Source organism: Ornithorhynchus anatinus, chromosome 20 (assembly GCF_004115215.2).
Source record: "Ornithorhynchus anatinus isolate Pmale09 chromosome 20, mOrnAna1.pri.v4, whole genome shotgun sequence".
NCBI lineage: Eukaryota > Metazoa > Chordata > Mammalia > Monotremata > Ornithorhynchidae > Ornithorhynchus > Ornithorhynchus anatinus.
This window is the reverse complement of record NC_041747.1, coordinates 18,104,866-18,126,863: the sequence shown is the minus strand read 5'-3', so window position 1 is coordinate 18,126,863 and position 21,998 is coordinate 18,104,866. Positions and strand designations below refer to the sequence as shown.

At 46.1% G+C, this 21,998-nt stretch overlaps 1 protein-coding gene across 1 annotated transcript in view; it reads left to right on the top strand.

Moving 5' to 3' along the window:
- ZC3H12C (zinc finger CCCH-type containing 12C) overlaps positions 1-21,332 on the top strand; it is a 76,385-nt gene extending 55,053 nt beyond the window's left edge. The window contains exons 4-7 of the mRNA XM_039915016.1: positions 4,759-4,898; positions 9,915-10,149; positions 12,846-12,952; positions 14,332-21,332. Of these exons, the coding sequence (XP_039770950.1) occupies positions 4,759-4,898; positions 9,915-10,149; positions 12,846-12,952; positions 14,332-15,737 (1,888 nt within the window). The 3' untranslated portion in view covers positions 15,738-21,332. The remainder of the gene's footprint in view (positions 1-4,758; positions 4,899-9,914; positions 10,150-12,845; positions 12,953-14,331) is intronic.
- Positions 21,333-21,998: the final 666 nt, after the last annotated feature.

Genomic DNA, 21,998 nt, shown 5'->3' with positions numbered 1-21,998 from the left:
AGTGGCCAATTGGTTCTTCATCGACACATAACCTTGCTACGAGTGCTGTGGCTTAGGGAAAGTCAGGGAGAAAGGGTTATATTTTTTTAAAATGGGATTTGTTATGCACTTAGTATGTGCCAGGCAGTAAAACCCAGCACCTGCCCAGGAAAACTCTAGCCTACAGCCATAAGTCTTCTGCAAGAAGATGGCCCGGGGCCTTGATCGCCGATGAGGCTCTTTGGCCATCTATCTGAACACCGCACCCCCGAAAAGAGCAATTTGCCAATAAAATAAAACACTTGAACAGCCAAACTACGCTCATTGATGAATTACCAATGCTAAGATATAACCTTGTGGTCCCACTCAAACAGAAAACCTGCAATTAGCCACTGTATCATGCACCATCAGGACGTTAAAAACAAAACAAACCGCAAACACCTAAAAAGGAGACCATATTAAGTCAGCTCGTCTGTAGCCATTCCTGAAGTCGCTATTTTATCTAGGAGTCAAAGAAGATTTCCCGCTAAACTTGGCCAACTGAGATATGCCAGAAACACCTTTAGCTCCGAGTCCTTCCTCTGAGCATAGATTCTTGAGTATAGGTTTTGCGGTCAGGCAGTGGCTTGTTTCGAGTCTCTCAAACTTCCCCCAAGAGGGATTAGAGAGTTTCTCATGATATCGTGCCTGTCTCTAAACCCTAAACACTGTGCTACCGTCAGCAGCGCCGGAGCCGTATTGAACGTTAATGAGAAGGAAGAACGATTCCATAGGGATCAATTAATCAAGGGTAGTTACTGATCACTTACTCTGGGCAGAGCGCAGTACTAAGTATTTGGGAGGGTGCAATACATAGGCATTGGTAGATGTGACCCCCCCCCACCCTCAAGATGCGTACGGTCTACGGAAACTGGACAGGATAATGATAGTTGAACTCATATCTGACAAACTGTCATGGGAAATGTCAGCTCTGTATAGGCAGCAAAGTCTGGCTGAAAATAATTAGACCATATGGGATTTGGAAACTCAACAGCAGTGATCTCCTGTGTTCACAACGTGTGAGAAACAAATGCCAGTTTGTAATCCCCAAAACAACCATCCCTTACCAAGAAAAAGAAAGACAACTTAAATGCATTGAGAAGCTAAACAGTATTATCTTGATTGGCTGTCACTGAAATCCTGGAATTAACTCGGTGCCAAGAACTGGACTCATCATCGCTTGTTATTGTTGGAAAGAGTTGAACATTTTCATCAGTGGCTTCCCTGATGAAATCTGAGCGTGCTTAATAAGTTTACTTTTGTTGCCTACTTGTGGATGTGGTTAAGCGGCTAATAATAATAACGTGTGGTATTTATTGAGCATTTCCCATGTGCCAGGCACCGTTCTAGATACTAGCAAATTGGGCTAGATACAGTCCCTGTCCCCCTGTCCCACATGGGGCTCACAGTCTTAACCCCCCATTTTACAGATGAGGGAAATGAGGCACAGAGAAGTGAAGTGACTTACCCAAGGTCCCACAGCCGACAAGCGGCGGAGCCAGGATTCAAATTCCCGGGCCCGTGCTCTATCCACTAGGCCAGGTTGCTTCTCTGGACTGTAAGATAATAATAATAGTAATAATAATAATAATATAATGATTAGACTGTAAGCCCATCAAACGGCAGGGACTGTCTCTATCTGTTGCCGACTTGTTCATTCCAAGCGCTTAGTACAGTGCTCTGCACATAGCGCTCAATAAATACTATTGAATGAATAATAATAATCTTGGTATTTGTTAAGCGCTTACTATGTGCAGAGCACTGTTCTAAGCGCTGGGATAGATACAGGGTAATCAGGTTGTCCCACGCGAGACTCACAGTTAATCCCCATTTTACAGATGAGGTAACTGAGGCACAGAGAAGTTAAGTGACTTGCCCAAGGTCACACAGATAAAAATGCAAGAGGGGCTGTGGTCGCAAACAAGTCAATGACGTTCCACAGGGTAAATGCAGGAATGTAAACCTGCGGAGAAAAATACTAACCACAACAGAGGGAAGGAATGACTTCTTGGAAGAATTCCAGGGAACTTGCAGAAGTCAGTATGGCAGTGTTGCCTGATGGAAGGAGTACAGACCTGGAAATCGGAGGTTCTGGGTTCTGATCTCTGCTCCACCGCTTGTCTGCTGAGTGACCCTTAGCTACTCATTTAACTTCTCTAAACCTCAGCTTCTTCGTCGGCAAAATGCGATTAAAACCCTGTTCTCCTCCTACTTAGACGGTGAACCCCATGTGGGACAGGCACTGTGTCTACCCTGATTATTTTCTATCTATCCCAGGCTTAGAACAGTGCTAAAACACTGAAACAAAGGCCTCAGAGCAGTGCGGCTTGGAGGAAAGAGCAGCGGGCTTGGGAGTCAGAGGTCATGCGTTCTAATTCTGGCTCCGCACGGTGTGACTTCGGGCAAGTCACTTCGCTTCTCTGGGCCTCAGATACCTCATCTGTAAAATGGGGACTAAGACTGTGAGCCTCACGTGGGACAACCTGATCCCCTCGTATCAATCCCAGCGCTTAAAACAGTGCTCGGCACATAGTAAGCACTTAACAAATACCGTTATTATTATTGTTACCATCATTACAACAAGATGACCGTGAATCAATCATTTAGCACTAAAGTAAAAAGCAGCATCATCTCGGGGCTCATATATATAAGTGCCATTTAGAAATTCCTTGTGGACGGGGACCATGTCTACTAAATCTATTGTATCGTAATCTCCCCGGTGCTTAGTATAGTGTTCTGCACACAGTAAGCATTCAATAATTGCCACTGATTAAAACTAGAAGTTTATTCATCTCATTGGATTCAGCATCGGTGAGGGGTGGGGTAAAAAACAAGTCGCGTCCTAAGCTTTACGACTTAATTGCCAAGAAGTCAGAGGAAAGCTATGAAGGGAATCCGTTAATTGGAAAATACAAGCTATGATGAAAGGTTAAAAACTGACATTCGCTTACAGAGGAGGTGGGGCTGGAAATGTAGATTTGGGAATCATCCACATATTGATAGTAGGTGAAGCCAGGGGATCGAATGAGTTCTCCAAGGGACTGGAGGCTTCCACAGAGATCCAGTTACCCACAGATGAACTCTGTAAGGGGCTAAGATCACAGCATAGCAAACAACTAACTACCTTTACGTGAACCACGAACACAAGGTGGAATGTGTTGTCGGTCCCCGTCGTCTATCTTTTCTGCCACACCCGCCCACACCAACACATTTTATCACCAGTTGTCATCTATGAAGTGTACAGTACGTACTCACATTTTTGTGTCCACTGCGTAATGACCTCGCTCCCATTTTGGAGGAGGAAATTAAAGATGGTTTTGGAGTGCTTAATCGGAAGCAGCGGTAGGCATCCGCAAAGGGTTTGGGGTGGGGAAGAAGGGTGAGCTTGCAAGAACAAAGCAGTGGAGGCCTAGTGTCAATTCCTTAAGATGGTTGCCGACCAAGGGGGGAAGAGCAAAATCAATCGATCGTATCGATCGAGCTCTATGTGCAGAGCACTGTACTAAGCGCCTGGGAGAGTACAGTATAGCAGAGTTGGAAGACACATTCCATGCCTGGGCGAGACATTCCTCTGGGTGAGATAATGGACAATAGATCCGTGGATGGGAAGGAAACGATTGGGTGCCTGTGGTATGCAGTGTTCGGGAAAGTCTCAAGTGTCCTCTTCTCTTATTCCTTCTTTTTTTCCTTCTCCTTTTTTTCCTCCTCCTCCCTCTATTGCAAGACTTAATTCTCATATGGCCTGTGCAGTAGCCCCACCTCTGTTTCAGTTTTACGACAATTATGCAAAGTGGAGTGATTATTTGAGTCAAAGCAATGTATCCCACTCCTCTGCAGGCGGAACCACCTCTAACCCACCCCCGTCAGATGGGAAATAGTGTGGCCATTTATGCAGATTCGTAGCAGTCAGTCTGTTTTTCAGCTGGTGTGACCCCTGGCACTGATAGAGCAGTGGACACCTTTCTGTCTGTTGTTTTCATTTCTCAGTCTAACTCTGAGGGACAAGCGACAGCTCTGGAACAAGCGGCGGTGAATGGGACCCCCGGGGAAATGCTCTAGGTTTGGCAAACTGCGTGCTTCTGAAAAGTGACACATATGGCATCATCATGTACAGGATCATGCCTGTGATGTCACATGCTTCTCAGTGTACCGTATTTTCTAGTGTGTCGGTGGCCAGCCGAATGAGAATGCCCAATTTTTAAAGACCTGCCCTCTCCTCACACCCCTCTGGGGTAACCCATTCCAAATACCGGGCTATCTGAAACTTCTTCTGTATATCTAAGCTCCGTTTTGGATCTTAATCCTCTCTGGCTTCTAGAATACTCGCCCAAACGCTTAATACAGTGTTCTGTATGCTGCTCTCAATTCTCTTCGATTTATCGATCCGTGCTTCAACTTAAGCTATTTTCTCTTTTCCGTATTCGGTGTAAATGGAGACAAGCTGACTTTATAATAGCCCTTAAAGACTGTCTGAAGGTAAACCAGGTGACCTCATTTTTCCGGAATAGATTACCTTAGTTCCTTTAATCTTTCTTTTATAGATCTGATTTTCCAGCTCTTGAATCATCTGCTGTTTTCAGAGCCTCCCAGTTCCCAGAACTCTGGGAAGAATCTGATCAGTGCTTTGGATAACACTAGGCGTGACCATGTGTTGATTATTCTTTGGTGGAAAGTATTCTATGATAAATGGATGATTTTTTTTAAAAAAAAACAAACTATTTCCAAAATGCTATCTTTCAGCCATGGGAATAAAGAAGTATTTTCCTGTCGAGGAATAAAATTGGCTGTAGACTGGTTCTTGGAAAGAAGCCACAAAGACATTACAGTGTTTGTTCCAGCCTGGAGGAAGGAGCAGTCGAGACCTGATGCTCTCATCACAGGTTAGCTCTCTTTTCACTTCTGATTTTTGACTTCCATTCTCTGCTGGTGGAAACCTGCTTCGCATTTCCATTACGGACTGCTACTGAAAAGCACTACTGAGAAGCAGCATGGCCTATGGAAAGAGTCCAGGCCTGGGGGTCAGAGGATCTGGGTTCTAATCCCAGCTCTGCTACTTAGTTGCTTGACCTTGGGTAAGTCACTTCTCTGGGCCTCATCTCCCTCCTACTTAGACTGTGAGCCCCAAGTGGGATCTGATTATCTTCTATCTGTCCCAGAGCTTAGTACAGTGCTTGACCCATAGTAAGCCCTTAATGAATACCACAGTTATAATGGTGAAGTTTTCCGTCGCTCTTATTTCTTTTATTAGTCATTGTACTGATACTTCCTAGTACAGCAAGATGTTGTACTAAGCACTAGGGTAGTAGAAGAAAATCCAATAAAGACAAGCTCTAAGGCCCACAAGGAATTCACTATCTAAGGTGAAGAGGAGAACACATAGGAAATTTGAGTGTAAACATAAGAAAAACAAGTTAAAATGAACAAAAATTATATCAACGGGGGAAAGAAAAATCCATGCTTTCAGAGCGCTTCAGCACTGCAGTCGACAATGCTTGCTTACAAACTGCTACAGTCTTTCCAAGATCAAAAATTGGAAAGGGAAATTTGACTCCTTTGATGCCCAGCAAGAGCAGAAACACTCCTATTAGCTGTACTGCATGTAAACTTATAGCCCCTATTTTGGCAAATACGGCACGAGAGGTATAAAACGAGTCTCTTGCCTTTGAGAAACTGAGCCTCCAAAAGGAGCTAAGAAGTGGAAATATGGCACGAGAGGTATAAAACAAGTCTCTTGCCTTTGAGAAACTGAGCCTCCAAAAGGAGCTGAGATGACTGATTGGGAAATGAAGGGAGAAAGAAAACATGTAACTCCATTCAAGGATATTCATATAAAGGCGGAGACGGTTATAATGGGATGACATTACCCAGGAGTAGGAGGTTTATTCAGGCAAGTCTTCATGTAGAAGACAAAATAGTCTAGGAAGGAAAAAAAACTGACTCAGTCCCAGCAAAGTACATCCGAATTTGGCATTCTGGGGATTTCTAAAAATGCAGATTAATAGCCAAAGGTCCTTTTGGAATTAAATTGCTCTGGGAAACTATGGAAAAGATGGAAGAAATTTGTAGATAGAGGAAAATGATCGTGAACAGTTCTATAAAAGCTATCTGGAGAAGCAGCACGGCCTAGTGGATAGAGCACGGGCCTGAGAGTCAGAAGGACCTGGATTCTAAATCCGGCTCCGCCGCTTGTTTGCAGTGTGACTTTGGGCCAGTCACTTCACTTCTCTGTGCCTCGGTTCCCTCATCTGTAAAATGGGGATTAAGACCGTGAGTCCCATGTGGGACAGGGACTGTGTCCAAACCAAATGCCTTATACCTACCCCAGTTAATACAGTGCCTGGCCCCTAGAAAGTGCTTAACAAATACAATTATTATTATTATTAACAATTTTAAAGCAGCATTGTATTAGTATCGTGATTTTGAAAACGCTACAAGGTGGTATGTAAACTTTATGCATAAGGGCCTAGGACTGGTGCCAAGATGGCATGGTGTGCCCGTAACTGAAAGAGAAGGCTGGTTGGGGAGCTGGGAATGAGGCCGGGTAGTTGGCAAAGATCAGAAAGTGAGAAGTAAAAAGTTCTCACCCTCCTCCTAATAATAATAATAATAATACTTGAGGTATTTAAGTGCTTATTATGTGCCATTCACCAAACGTAGCGTTGGGGCAGGTACAAGGCAGTTGGGTTGCACACAGTCCCTGTCCCAAAGGGGGCTCACAGACTAAATCCCCATTTTACAGATGGGGTAACTGAGGCACAGAGAAGTTAAGCAACTTGCCCAAGGTCACACAGCAGAGAAGTGGCGGAGCTGGGATTAGAACTCAGGTCCTTCTGATTCCCAGGTCCGTCTTCTATCCGTTAGGCTACGCTGCTTCTCTCCTCTCCCTTTGTCGCTCCTATTTTCTCTTGCCACAAATCTCCACATGTTCAGACATGGGGATTGTGGGAGGAAGCAATAAGGATATCCCGGAGGGGTAGTTCCGTATGATGAAGGGCAGAGAAGTGACGTAGGAACACGGGAAAGGAAAACTCTGCCGGCATCCCAGCAGTGGCAGTTTTTTATTATTCTTGTGTTATATTATAGCAATAATTATAATAATAATTGTGGTATTTGTTAAGCGCTTCAATGCGCTAAGCACTGGGGTAGATACGTGATCATCAGGTCCTAAAAGGGACTCAAAGTCTAACTAGGAGGCAGATTGGGGATCGAATCCCCATTTTGCAGATGAGGGAGCTGAGGCCCAGAGAAGTACCCGATTTGCCCGAGGTCACACAGCAGACAAGTAAGTGATGGAGCGGGGATTAGAACCCAGGTCCTCTGGCTTCTGGGCCCATCCTCTTTCCACTAGGTATGGCCAAACCTCTGACTGCTCTCCCACCTTGAAAGTTCCTCCTCGGTGTGTCGGTCATTTCCCTCTATTCCACCTGCACAGAGATGGGCAAAGGAGACATTTGGGACTCCCTTTCTTTGTTGGCCGGCCCCAGCTAGGAAGAATTTTGGCAACTCCTCACGAACGAAACCACAGGCCAAACCTGAGCTTTCCCAGAGTGAGGACAGAGAGAAAAGCCAACTGGAAACCATTTCCCTCCAGGAATGTGGTACCGATAGGCTTCCGCAGAACTCACGTTCGCCTCCCTACTTCTACTTTCGGTAACAGCCGTAGCTAGAAAAAAGGCACCCGCGGCATCCAAGTCTAATTAGTAGAAAACACTGGGTGACTTTCGGGAGTGTTCGGAACTAATCATTCTGCTAGAGATGACAATATTTGTGCGATTATTATGGAAATGATCTTAGCCGCCCTCCACACCTTCCCTTAAGCTAAGCGTCCCAAAATGGGCCACGTAAAAACCACGTGCTTTCCCGACTTGGCCAAAGCATGTGCGACTGGGGCGTCAGGTGACCCGGATTCTAGCCTTGCCGCGTACCTGCTGTGTGACCCGGGGCAAGTGTCTTGATCCCTCTGTGCCGCGGCTTCCTCATCTGTAAAATTGGAATGAAATACCTGTTCCCCCTCCGGCTCCTACCGAGTGAGAGTTGGGAACAGTGACAAGGTCTGATCTGATTATCGTTTGTCTACCCCAGTGCTTATAATAATGATAATAATAATGTTGGTATTTGTTAAGCGCTTCCTATGTGCAGAGCACCGTTCTAAGCGCTGGGGTAGACACAGGGGAATCAGGTCGTCCCACGTGGGGCTCACGGTCTTCATCCCCATTTTACAGATGAGGGAACTGAGGCACAGAGCAGTTAAGTGACTCGCCCACAGTCACACGGCTGACAAGTGGCAGAGCTGGGATTCGAACTCATGACCTCTGATTCCAAAGCCCGTGCTCTTTCCAGTGAGCCACGCTGCTTATCGTAGGGCCTGGCACCTAGTGCTTCCTGTGTGCCGAGCGCAGTACTAAGCGCTTGGGAAAGTTCAACATAACAATAAACGGACACGTTTCCACGGGTTTACGGTCTAGAGGGGGAAGATAGACATTGCTATAAATAAGCAGATTACAGATCTGTATATAAGGGGAGCTGGGAGGGGGGATGAAGGGGATGTACTTATCAAATACCATCATTAACATAATAATTATTCTCCCAAAGAGGAGAATTTTATAATAATAATAATCATCATAATAATTATTCTCCCAAATTCGCCCACTGGAGAATTGAAGACTTGAACCTCCGCACTGTCAAAGATTAGCCCCAAGTGGGATTAGAGGTTTTGCAACCTCCCCTTTTGATTTCTACTCTCCTGGAGAGATGGGCTGATGCTACTACGTAAACTACCCGGCATGCACTGTGAGGTGCACTGCCATTTTGAGAACAGATCTATCGATCGGTCATTGGGATCGGTTGAACACTTTGTGCAGAGCCCTGTGCCGAGTGTTTGGGAGAGTATAATCTAGTCTAGGGAGAGAGGCGGGTAGGGGAAGCAACCAAACGTAAGGGAGAAGTGCTGTGGGGGGAGGAATGGTGTGATCGATAGGGTGATCGTCTATCCTTCCACACTTTACTGCTGCTAATTTACAGACGTTTTGTTTGTTTTATAGTATTTGTTAAGTGCTTACTATGCGCCAGACACTGTACTAAGCGCTAGGATAGATACAAGATTGTCCGGTTAATTATAGTCTCTGTCCCACGTGGGGAACATAGTCTTAATCCCCGTTTTACAGACGAAGTAACCGAGGCCCAGAGCAGTGAAGTGACTTGCCGCAACGTCACACAGCAGTCAAGTGGCAGAGGTGGGATTGGAACCCAGGTCTTCTGACTCCCAGGCCTGCATTCTTTCCATTAGGCCACGCTGCTTCTAGAGTGGGTTTTTTAAAGTACAGTCCATGTCCCAGTCCAAACTATTATTCGTTTATTTTTTTTTGACAATCCAACCTACCGTAAAACCCTGCGGAGTCCCAGCTCTGTGGGGGGAAGGGGAGAAACAACATGGCGGAGTGGCTAGAGCACGGGCCTGGAAGTCAGAGGTCACGGGTTCTAATCCCGGCTCCTCCACTTGTCTGCAGTGTGACCTTGGGCAAGTCACTTCACTTCTCAGGGCCTCAGTTCCCTCATCTGTAAAATGGGGATTGAGACTGTGAACCCCACATGGGACAGGGACTGGGTCCTACCCGATTTGCTTGTTTACGCCCCAGCGCTTAATACAGTGCATGGCCCGAAGTAAGCACTTAACAAATTATTATATCCATAAACAATATTTAAATTATTCCATCTTAACCTTTGTAGTTTGGAGAGAGGTCATCTCAGTAAAAAAAAAATCACCGTGGCCTAATAAAATTTCTATACATATTTGCAAACCTGTCTTTAGATAAAACGGGCTTGACTAGATCCTTTGATTGGCTTGGTGGGTTTTTTTTTGCTGGTAAATGGAATTGTTTCCCTCCCCGTTCTTCTAGATCAAGAGATTTTGCGAAAACTGGAGAAGGAGAAAATTCTGGTGTTCACTCCATCCCGCAGAGTACAGGGAAGAAGAGTAGTGTGCTATGATGACAGATTTATTGTGAAGTTGGCTTTTGAATCGGATGGGATCATCGTATCCAACGACAACTATAGAGATCTCGCTAATGAAAAGCCAGAATGGAAGAAGTTCATAGATGAACGATTGCTGATGTATTCATTTGTCAATGACAAGTAAGTGACTCAGTCTTTGGACTCCTTAGCAGAAACCGCCAGGGTGAGAATCCGTGTCAGCCCTTAACGAAATGGATTTCATTTCGATAAGCTCCCCATCTGGACTGTAACACTGGTTTTTTTTCTTTTTGTCTTTGCTTTTTTTATGGCATTTGTTAAGCGCTTATTATGTGTAGTGCTGGGGTAGGTACAAGCTGATCAGGTTGAACACGGGCCCTGTCTCACAGTGGGCTCACAGTCTTAATCCCCATTTTACAGATGCGGTAACTGAGGCCCAGAACAGTTAAGTGACTTGCCCAAGGTCACCCAGCAGACGAGTAGCAAAGCCGGGATAGGGACCCAGGACCTTTTGACTCCCAGGCCCGTGCTCTATCCGCTAGACCACGTTCCCTCATTGCGGGCAGACAACATACCTACCAACTCTGTTTATATTGGACTCTCCCAAGCACTTAGGTTTGTGCTCTGCACACAGTAGGCACACAATGAATCGTACTGATATATTGATAACTGAAATAAAAGGAATTAAACTCCAGCGCACACTATCCATGTTTGATTTTCTACACTTTTGCATTTCTATAGACCAGGTTAAATTTCCTAGATGTGCCAATTTCCCACAGAAATACTCCTGTGTAAAAGAGTATTTGTCTCCCATTTCCACTCCCTTCTTGGAACCTAAAATTTCTATAAGCAGTGCTCTGAGTGAATGAGTAAGAAGTACAAAAGGCAAGGAGGAACTGCTGTCTGACCCTATACGGCATGGACCTGGGAGTCAGAAGGACCTGGGTTCTAGTTCCGGCTCCGCCACTTATCTGCTGTGTGACCTTGGACAAGTCGCTTCAATTCTCTGGGCCTCAGTTACCTCGTCTGTAAAATGGGAATTACGACCTTGAGTCCCATGTGGGACATGGATCGTGTCCAAGCTGATTACCTTGTATCTACCCCAGCGTTTAGAACAGGGCCTGGCACGTAGTGAGTGCTTAACAAATACCATAAGCAAAAAAAGAAACCTAGCTGAAGAGCTGTCGGTTGCCTCACCTCTAAAATGGGGGGGCCAATGCCTGTCCTCCCCCCCGATTAGATGCTGACCCCCGCGTGGGATAGGGATAGTGTCCGACCCGATCGTCTTGGATCTCTTCCAGTGCTTAGTTCAGTGTTTGGCACACAGCAAGCGCTTAACATGGAGTACATTATTTGACCTGCCCTTCCAAGGAGGTGGCAAGGAGAGTCTACCAGAGTGGCTTGCTGGAACCCAGAAAGAAGGGAAAGAAATGGGGGTGGGGGAAGAATGATCCATCGATCGGCGGTATTTATCGAGTACTCACTGTGTGCAGAGCACTATATTAAGGGCTTCGGAGAATACAGTGCGATCCGTACACAGGATCCCTAACCTCAAAGACTTTACAGTCTAGTGGCGAAAGAGCCGGAGGGGATATTACCTCTAACCGTCTCATTTCCGAGACTTCGGGAGGAAAGAACTCACCCTGGAAGAATCGGTTCTGGTGGGGGCGGGGGGGCTTGCGCAGTGTCATTTGGGTTTTCCCACTTCCCTGGCAGCCGTGTTCTTCCTCGGCCCACTGCTACGCAGTGCGACTCTACTATGCTCTCTCAAGTGCTTAGTAAAGGACTCTACAGAGAATCAATCCCCACTAAAGACCGACGATTGATTGCATGAGAATGTATTTCACATTTAGGATCCGCTTACGACTGAAGTGACCCCGGCGTAAAGCTGGCAGTCATAGGATTTATTAGGCACGGTGTGCAAGGTGCTGTACTAAGCACTGGAAAAGAATAGGCAGTTGGGAAAAAGTCCTCCCTCAGGGGGCCACTGCGGTCTTGGCCTTGGCCAGAAAATCAAGCAGACGGCAAAAGCACCTAAGTCTCCCGATTCCCAGAGCAATGCTCTGCCTGCTGGACTAACAGCGGGACTATAATTCTAATTCCCGCAGTTATGGGGGCGATATTTAAGTACTGTGTTTCTGGGGAGGAAAGGTGCAATTTGAAAGCTCGTTTATTTGGTTGAAAGGCATCGTTAATGGTAATAACGATCGTGATATTGGTAAAGCACCGATTATGTGTCAGGCATTGTGCTAAAGACCAGGGTAGATATGAGATTGGGCACGATCCCCATCCCGCGTGGGGATCGCAGTCTAACGGGGAGGGGGAACAGGTATTTAATCCTCATTTTCCAGGTGAGGAAACTGAGGCACAGAGTGAAGTGACTTGCCCATGGTCACACAGCTGGCAAGTGGCAAAGTGGGATTAGGACCCAGGCCTCCCGATTCCTAATCCCGTGCCAGAAGGCCACACTGCTTCTAATTCACTACAGTGAAGCATGGCGTAGTGGGTAGAGCACGGGTCTGGGAGACAGGAGGTCATGGGTTCTAGTCCCGGCTCCGCCACCTGTCTGCTGTGTGACCTTGGGCAAGTCACTTACCTGCTCTGAGCCTCAGTTACCTCATCTGGAAAATGGGGATTGAGACTGTGAGCCCCATATAGGACAGGGTCTGGGTCCAACCTGATTTGTTTGTATCAATCCCGGTGCTTGGTAAAGTGCCTGGCACACAGTAAGCACTTAAATACCATTATCATTAGTATTATTAGGATTCATTTGCATTAAAATCTCATTTCTGTACCAATTCCAATCCTTGCACACGAGCCTCCTCCTGGATTAGAATTCTCTATCGTACTCCCCGTAGATTCATGCCGCCCGATGATCCTCTCGGCCGCCACGGTCCGAGCCTGGATAACTTTCTGAGGAAGAAGCCTGTCGTCCCTGAACATAAGAAGCAGCCGTGTCCATACGGTAACCAATTTTAACTGTATTCAGCATGCGGTTTGGGGTGCTCTATGAATTTAGTTCTTTCCCTTTACAAAACAATATGGTGATGAAATTGCAGAAAGTATTTTAGGATCCTTAGCTTGTTGTGAGCAGGGAACTTGTCAGTCAACTCTGCTGTATTGCACTCTCCCCAGTGCTCTGCACACAGTAAGCACTCAGTCAATACAGTTGATTAATCGATTACTCCCGGGGACCCGTTTGTCACTGTGTTAGCAGCAGTAGGTTGAGTGCTATTCTTTAGTTGATTGGATTGATTTTTAGGTTTTTAAAAGCCTTTCGTGACCCTCCTTACCATGGTCATACAAGAAATCCCGCCATATTGTACCCTATAAACTGTGTTGCAATGTAACTCAGTTCTCCAAACAAAGGGAGTAAATACAGAATGTGAAAGTCTCTTCAGATCTTGTTTATCTTGCTTCGTAATTAAGCGAGAACAGTAATGGCCCAGGGGATAGGTGTTCACCCTCCGAGTGTGCTAACGCAGGTAGCTTCATCGTGCAAAAGTTTCCATTTACTGCCTTGCTATGTTACTTAGTAACTTCAGCTGGAAACCTTCGCCAAAAAGAATACGCAAATTCGCTTTGGAAGCCGAGCTAGGTTAAAATAGGTAAGACTTGCCTGAATGAGATCCCCGGTGATAGAACTCAAGCAGTTGCTTGTACCAAAGAGAGATCATTCAGAATATGTGTTATTCTCATTCCCCCCGAGTGGTGGGAAGCAGGACGGAACGAGGTCTCCTCGACAGTGCTGAGGGGAGACGGTGCCGGCCTTGGGTTGGGGGCAGGGAAGTCACACGGCGGCTTTTATAATAATAATAATAATAATGGTGGTATTTGTTAAGCGCTTATTTTGTGCAGAGCACTGTTCTAAGCGCTGGGGTAGATACAGGGTGATCAGGTCGTCCCACGTGAGGCTCACAGTTAATCCCCATTTTCCAGATGAGGTAACTGAGGCCCAGAGAAGTGAAGTGACTCGCCCCCGGTCACACGGCTGACGAGTGGCAGAGCCGGGAGTCGAACCCGCGACCTCTGACTCCGAAGCCCAGGCTCTTTCCACTGAGCCACACTGTTTCACTCGGGGCACGCAGAGCCTGTCGGGGGCAGGAAGAGAGTTCCTCGGGGGCGGTGTCAGGGGGTAAAGTCCCAAGCACCTGGCTCACACGAGTTCCCGATTCTATCCATACACTTGACCGAGAGAGGACCCAGTCGCCTTCTTCCCTCTACAGAAGCCGAGAGATATCTCCTCGACTGCCCCGGCAGGTCCCTCCTCGTATTTCGAGCTCGGGTTTCAGAGAACGAGGGCCGGCCTGAGCTGCTTCGCCTAACACGTTTCGTTCTCCACAGGGAAGAAGTGTACCTACGGACATAAGTGTAAATATTACCACCCCGAAAGGGGAAATCAGCCTCAGCGTTCCGTCGCTGACGAACTCCGGGCCATGTCGAGAACCACTGCAGCCAAAACGGCGAGCGAAGGAGGGTTGGTGAAAAGCAACAGCGTCCCTTGCAGCACGAGAAACGATAGCGCCTCCGACGTCAAGCGCGCGGCGCCCAAGAGGCAGTCGGATCCCAGCATAAGAACACACGTCTACCAAGATTTAGAGGAAAAGCTTCCCACCAAAAACAAACTGGAGAGCAGGTCGGTCCCTTCTCTAGTCAGCATTCCCGCCGCCCCGGCTACCAAATCCCCGAGCGCCGCGCCTCCGAGCAACGGCCTTCCGTCCGGGGTTCACTTCCCGCCTCAGGATCAAAGATCGCAGGGACAGTATCCGCCGCTGATGTTGGCGTCCAAAAGTCACGGGACGCCGCTGCCTTACGAACAGTACCCCAGATGCGATTCGCCCGTCGACGTGGGGTATTACTCCATGCTGAACGCGTACTCGAACCTCAGCCTCTCGGGGCCGCGGAGCCCCGAGAGGCGCTTCTCCTTAGACACGGATTACCGAATCAGCTCGGTGGCGTCCGACTGCAGCAGCGAAGGGAGCGTGAGCTGCGGGAGCAGCGACTCGTACGTGGGCTACAGCGACCGGTCTTACGTCAGCTCCCCCGACCCCCAGCTGGACGAGAACCTGAAATGTCCACACCTGCACCCCCACGGCCACGGCCGCCTGACCTCCCAAGCCTTCCTCCAGACTTTCCACGACCCCTCGATCCGAGCGCAGAGTTACGGGCACGAGGACCCCAAGCATCACCCCAGCGGCCCTCCTCTCCCCTACATGGCCGTGCCCCTCCAGCACCCGGCCGCGAGCGCCCGGTCCGGCTGCCCCGGCGACTACCCCCCGCCGCAGAGCTCGGCGCAGCCGAAGGCGCCGCATCCCGGGAGGTCCCTGGCGTCCACCCGGATGGACAGCGGGTCGGATTCCCGCCTGTACGACGGCTCCCCGTCGAGGCAGAGCAAGCCCCGCGCCCGGCCCGACGGGCTCGGGGGCTGGGAGCGGCCCGGTTTCGGGCTGGACCCCTATGGCTACCGTCAGACCTACTCCCTGCCGGATAACCCCAGCCAGCCGTGTTACGAGCAGTTCGCCTTCCAGAGCTTGCCCGAGCAGCAGGACCCGACGTGGAGGATACCCTACTGCGGCCCGCCGCCGGACCCGCCCCGCTACCAGGATAACCGAGAGAAGGTGTACATCAACCTGTGCAACATCTTCCCGCCCGATCTGGTGAGAGTCGTCATGAAGAGGAATCCCCACGTGACGGACGCTCAGCGGCTGGCGGCGGCCATTTTGGTGGAGAAGTCCCAGCTGGGTTTCTGAGAGAGGCCGCATCTCGGCGATGTGCGTGGTCGTTTTCGGTTCAGCTCAAAGGCTGAGGGACGTTTGCTACAATAGCATTTGCGATCTCCTTCTCGGCAAGGAGGTTATACTAGTAATCCATTTATGTGAAATACTCTATCGTGGGATCTGTTTCTATAGAGCCTCAAGCTTTGGAAATATCACGGGGTTGCTGTCCATTCACACCCGACCCTTTTTTAAGAAGAGAACGTGGCCCTTTGTAAAACTATATTCGTGACTGGGTGGGCCGGGGTGGCGGGGCCGGGGGGGTTGACCGGTTGAGTAGATATATCTGTGATATCTGAGACTAATCTTTGGTGCATCAGGGGTTTATATGCAGCACTTTTTATCGGGTTTCAGTCTGAGGAACTCAATTAGTATTCGTCCATCGTTTGCAAAGAATATCTGCAGAAAGTTGAGAGCGTTTCGGTTAGACCCAGAGGACTTTTTTTTTTTCCCAAGCCAAGCTTCCTTTGAACTTTTTACAATGTTTTTAAGTTATTTTATTTGGGGGGAGGGGAGTGGGGAGGAGTGGGTTTCTCTGTATTTTAACCGTTATTTATAGAAAACAGAGACTTCGGCACTGACTTGATCTTTTAAATGAAACGTACGTTACCGGTTTATGTTGAGATAGGTAACAATATATCAGAATGGTTTACAACATGGCACTTTTCATGGTTTCATTTTGGGTCATTTTTTAATTTTGAAATAGTTCTTTTAATGTGTTTGGGGGAGAGCAGATGCAATCAATGGAAAAGGAATCTGTTTCCATTTTTTTTTTTAGGTCAAGGCAAAAGCCTTTAATGTTGCAGTTCCAACTGGCTCTTTATTGGTGCACAGTCGATAAATGGATAAAGTACCCATTCCCCAATATTTACTTTTTTAATCTAATTATTCTCAATACAAGTTTTGTATTTAAGGTACTGTTCGGTTTTCTTGCTATTTATCGAGGCCGGCCCGAGACAGTTCTGAGTGTTGAGGATATGCAACATTTTACTGATACTGCACTATACCGGGTCGGTGGTAAAGCTGTAAAATTCTAAACTAAGAGGGGGGTTTTTTTGTAAGATACTGTATATTTTCTGGAAGGTAGCGTTTTCTGGCCTGTTGTATTATCACGGCCTGGTCCTTGCCACCGATAGCGTAGTTTTAGAAACAGGCAGAAGCCTGTTCTAGTATATTAGTAAGGGACACTTTTGGTTTCAAAGTTTTGGGTTCTCCTAGCTGCTTGTGAATATTTTTAGAGGTTGGAAAGTCGGCTAGGCAGTCAGCCACGGGCAGCCGTTCGCCCGACAGAATCTGGACAGTTGCCTGCCTTTTTTTCCGAATTCCCTATGAGCGTCCGATCAAAGAGTCAATCTCCCGAGATTACCTGGAAGATCTCCTAACTCACAGTGTTGTTGCCGATTAGCCGACTAGCCGCAGTGCCAAGCGAGACCCTGAAGAACCAGAATGTACCTTTTACCGTTGATACAAATTGTATCTTTTTAACTATTTTCATTTGTAGGTCTAGTTAAAACACAAACGTGTAACTACATTTGATTAGACATTTGGGCAACATTTTATCCCTTATTTAAATTTTTAAAAAAAATGTAAGTAGATTTGAGGTCTAGAGTAGGGTAGCCAAAAAAGTTCAGTAATTTATTTAGCTGAGTAAAGCGTCCGTCTCGATTTCATATAATATATATTAAAATGACTTTATTGGCAAATTTCTTCCTCCTAAGACCTAGCGAGTGTGAACTTGACTAAAAATAAAGGTGAAATGCTGCCTAAAAATAATGTCCAAGCACCTTTTAACTAGGATAACATTTTCCCTACTTTATGTGACACTGTGTGTTACACCGAGTAGGAGTCGGGTATACAGTAAATGCTTCTAAAAAGCATTGTGCTTATTGACATAGCCAATAATCTGAACCGTGTTCAGCAAACTTACTTCAGAAAGTGTTCCTCTCTGCAGCTTTGGCCGTTGTCCTCGAGGCAGGGTCGACATTCACCCGTCTCCTGTGACGACGCGGCGGACGATGCAAACGGGCCATCTCGAGCGGTGCCGGGGAGGGGGGCATCACTCACCCGTAGAAATCTTTCGCGTCGATTTGATCGGTCGCTTCGTCGAACGCGTTTCACGGTAGAGGCTGATTCAGTGCCATTAACGGAGTTTCGCCTGTAGACGGTCCCGGTCTCAGTTTGATCGCGAAGATACCGTTTATTTTTTTAATTTGATGGAAGCGGACTCTGCTACGTCATAGCGTGGGGGGCCACTGTCCTTACTGGAGGTACGGTGATTTGATCCGGACTTTTTGTTTGCAGTTTTCGTCTTCGATTATAAATCGTAGGAAGATTTCGGCTAAGCTTTAAGGACTTCTCTGAGTGGGTTGTAGGAGTAAACGCACGTCACATTTTCTATTTGACACCCTGTTGTTTCTAGCAGGTTGACAAAACGCTTACTTGGGTCCTGACCGAATCGTGCGAACCATGAGAAGAGTAGTAAAATCTACAGCTGAGGTGAATAGAGATGAGTTGCCCACATTGAATTCTTCAACTTTAAGTGATGAAAGGCAGGTTTCTAGCTCGCCACCGCCTCAGGTCAAATGGACAGTTCATTTCGATTTCAAGCGTCCAAGCTGTGGGGCATACTTGCAGTACAGCTCGATCTGGATTAGCCGTGCAAATAGGGGCGGAGGTATTGTGGACAAATGAAATCCACGGAGAATCCAAAACCTTCACTTTGGCCAATGTTTCGGCCTACTTTCCCATCGGATCTTTCATTTGAGTTGTCAGCAAATAGAAGAAAGATGACCAAGCAAGAGTAGAAGAAGAGGATTGATGAGGGGAGGAAGAAGCACAGATGGAACCATTAATTGGAAAATCCGTTTTTGAGTCATCAAGGCCTGGTTGTTTTGTGAATTGATATTGTACTTCCAGATTTTCTATCTTGGAGTACAAGAAAGGGCCTGGCTGGCCTTAATATTTCTATATATACGTAAGTCCTGCCAGAATTCATTCTATTTAACATTCAGAGGAGATAACCACAAACATGCCTATCCGCAGAACTTTTCATCCTTTTTAATGAAATGCATCAATGCAAATAATTCAACTCTAAAAAAGAGTCAGGGTTTTGCTCTGCCTTTTTGCTTTTTTAAGAGGATGATTATCGGGTGCCCTGTGGTGGGGGCTATTTTGGCCTGCGAAGTAGCTGACCGATACTGCCAAGAGAGGCAGGGTTATCCGTGAAAGGACCGCCACCTGTCTCAGTATTTTGAGATTATTATGCTGCTCATTTTAGTAGATTGAAAACAACAAAAACAATTTAAATCTATTGAACTGTGCTTAAGCATCGTCACCGTTGGTGGGTACGTACTGAAAGACTAACGCGCGTTCAAAAGTGTAGCAATGCACTTCAACTCTCCTGCAGTTTGGGGATTTGCACATTCCAGTTGTGTCGACTTGAGTGTTTTGGTCAGAGTCTGCCCTAGCATGTATTGCGTTTTTTATTCCGTCACTATATTGGTCTTTTGGATTCACCTGGAGTGCCCAACAAAACTGCAATAGATTCAGACAGATAAGTATTTTTCAGACTGTTCTAATGGGAGTTCATCTAATGAGCCATCTGGAACAGAACAAATATAGAGGAAATACGTAAGCGAGATGGAAGGGAAAATCTTGGCCGTTAATACCTGTTGGTAACTGAAATGAAGAAATCAAAGCTAAAGACTAAATATGAAGTAGCGTTGAAGGAAAAGAATAGGTCTTAAGAAGGAAGGTGCAGGTGAATTTTAGATTAGACTGTCTTTCTCACGAGGGAAGATCTGTGGATCTTTAGGAGAGTTGAGAAAGAGAAGTGACTGAATTTGGAATGCCACCAAAAAAAAAAAAAGCACACCAAACAGTTGGACGTTACTTGTTCAGATATGTCAAGGGGTATTCCACAGATGCACTCGTGTTTATCTTGACGGGTCTGGAGCATCGTACGAATGCACTGATGGCGTTAGAATGTGAATGTGAAACCCCGGAGGGACAGGGACCAGGTCTAATTTCCACCTCTGTGTTCTTTCCCAGCGCTTAGTACAGTGATCTGCACACAGTGGCACTGAATAAATACCATTACGGTCATTAGAGTGACGGAGCAGCTAAGCTGCTCTTCTCCCCTCAGCTTTAATGGACGTGTGTACCAAAAAAAAAGTTGGTTTTCAATAAATTAGACTGTCCTGAATATTTTCAAAGGGCTCCGTTGAATCTCCTCGGTCCAACTCCTGTTGTTTTCTACTGTTTAGAGATTTTGTCTTGAAAACCCCATCTGTCTTAAGGGCAAAACAATCCATCCATATACTGTAGGTTTATTCTCTAGGATAGATGGGACAATGACTGTTGAGTCAGAAATTGTATGTGACTAGTCTAATTGTAGGAAGATAGAACTGAAGTGTAGCGTGCTAAGTGTGTGTATATGTTTGTGTGTACGTTTGTGTGTGTGTGTTTTCTAGACCACAGAAGCCACATATCTAGACTTTCTCTGTCTAGGCTTTTAGTATAGATTTCATTTAGTCTTTTGGGGACTGTCCTCAGTGAATCGTGCACTAATGCAGTCAGTAATTTTGAGGGCATTAAAAGCACACATAGGACAAAACATGCTCATTTGCGGGGCATTGTAAACTGTATGACAGCAGATAATATTCTGTGCATAAGACTAGAAAATAGGTCTGTGTTGATATAACTATCTACTTAAGTAATTCTAAGTGTTTGCTGGTACTTCAGCTTTTAAACAGTGTTGATTGTTTTTACAGGGATCACTTGAATCTTATTTTTCTTTAATATTGCGTCAGTTGACCTGTTTGCAACTTATCTTAAAATCAACCTTGGAAGCTTTTCCCAAATTTCCATTCTGGGGGCGGGGGGAGGGGGTGAGAATCGGTAACGTTTTGAGTTTTTATCTATTTGAGAATGGAAAATCTGTATATATTTTAACCCAGTTTTACAGAATTTATGAAACTTTGCTCCTTAATACACAGCCTACCCAATTTTCCATTTTTCTGCCCAGATCTTTCAGACAAATAAAATTCAGTGCTTTTCATTGAAACTGCATGTCCTCTTTTGTAAGGCAGTTTGTTTCTCAGGGGAGAAAGTTTGTTGGGTTTTTTGTGTTTGGAGGGTGTGTGAGTGTGCGTGTGTGGCAATGTCTTTCTTTTATCCCAACTTTCAAATTTTGCAACTGCCAATCAGAGCACCCTGAAGATGAATTTGGATCACGCGCACAGGGCAGGCCCAGATTGACTTATTTCAGATTTGGTGACTCCTTTTCTTTTCCCCCTAGAAATGTGTAATTTTGGACTGGAAGGTAGAATTTCCATCATCTTTCAACCTTCTCTTGTAGGAACAGTAGGTCAGAGGTTGTGATGAGATCGACAGGTAATGTGAATGTTATTTTCTGTTCCGTACTATTTGCCTGCCCTGTACTTTTTTTTTTGGTGAATGGATTATTCACATCTCCAAAAGCAGTATTTAGACATCATGCAAATTCTTATCTAAACTGTTTGTGATTCAGCTGTTACGAAGCAATATTAAAAGACGCATACGTTTCCCTCATGGTTGGTTGGTCTTTGTTTCATGAAGAAAACGAGTCGGTGCAGTACAAAAAAAGATAAAAGCATCATATTTATCATTCTTTGTTTTAAAATTGTGTCGCTGAATTTCATGCACTTATTTTTAATTCCTCTATATGATAAGTATGTGTTTGTGTTGGTATAGACTAGTTTTTCAGGGCTAGGTTTTGAATTACTGCTCATGGCTTTACCACAGGTGGAATAAACAGAAATTCAGTTCCAGGCACATCCTGAGCCGGGCTGATGATAATTCCTTTTCAATCTTTGGCCAAAATTGTATTTCATAGCAACCTTTGGGCTTCATGATTGACAGGCCCCCAGAGGTCAAACCACACATAGGGCCAGAGATCTTGCTTACCAGACTTGTACTTCTAAGAACTGGTCGATGACAATATTCTCTAAGTGTAAACAGTGGGTAACAAGTCATTTGACAATTCACTGCACCTTGAGGTCTCCACTTGTCAAGAAGAGGCCTGGAGAAATACAGAGGGGACAAGAAGAAGTATTGAAGGTGCAGTATTTTCTTTCCACTCCCAGTTCAGATCACAGCTCTAAACTCACATCTCCCAGGTGAGCCCGTTTTAGTGAGCCACTGTTGGGAGATTCAAGGATAACACAATTAGGTAACAGATGATTATCCAGTTAGGGG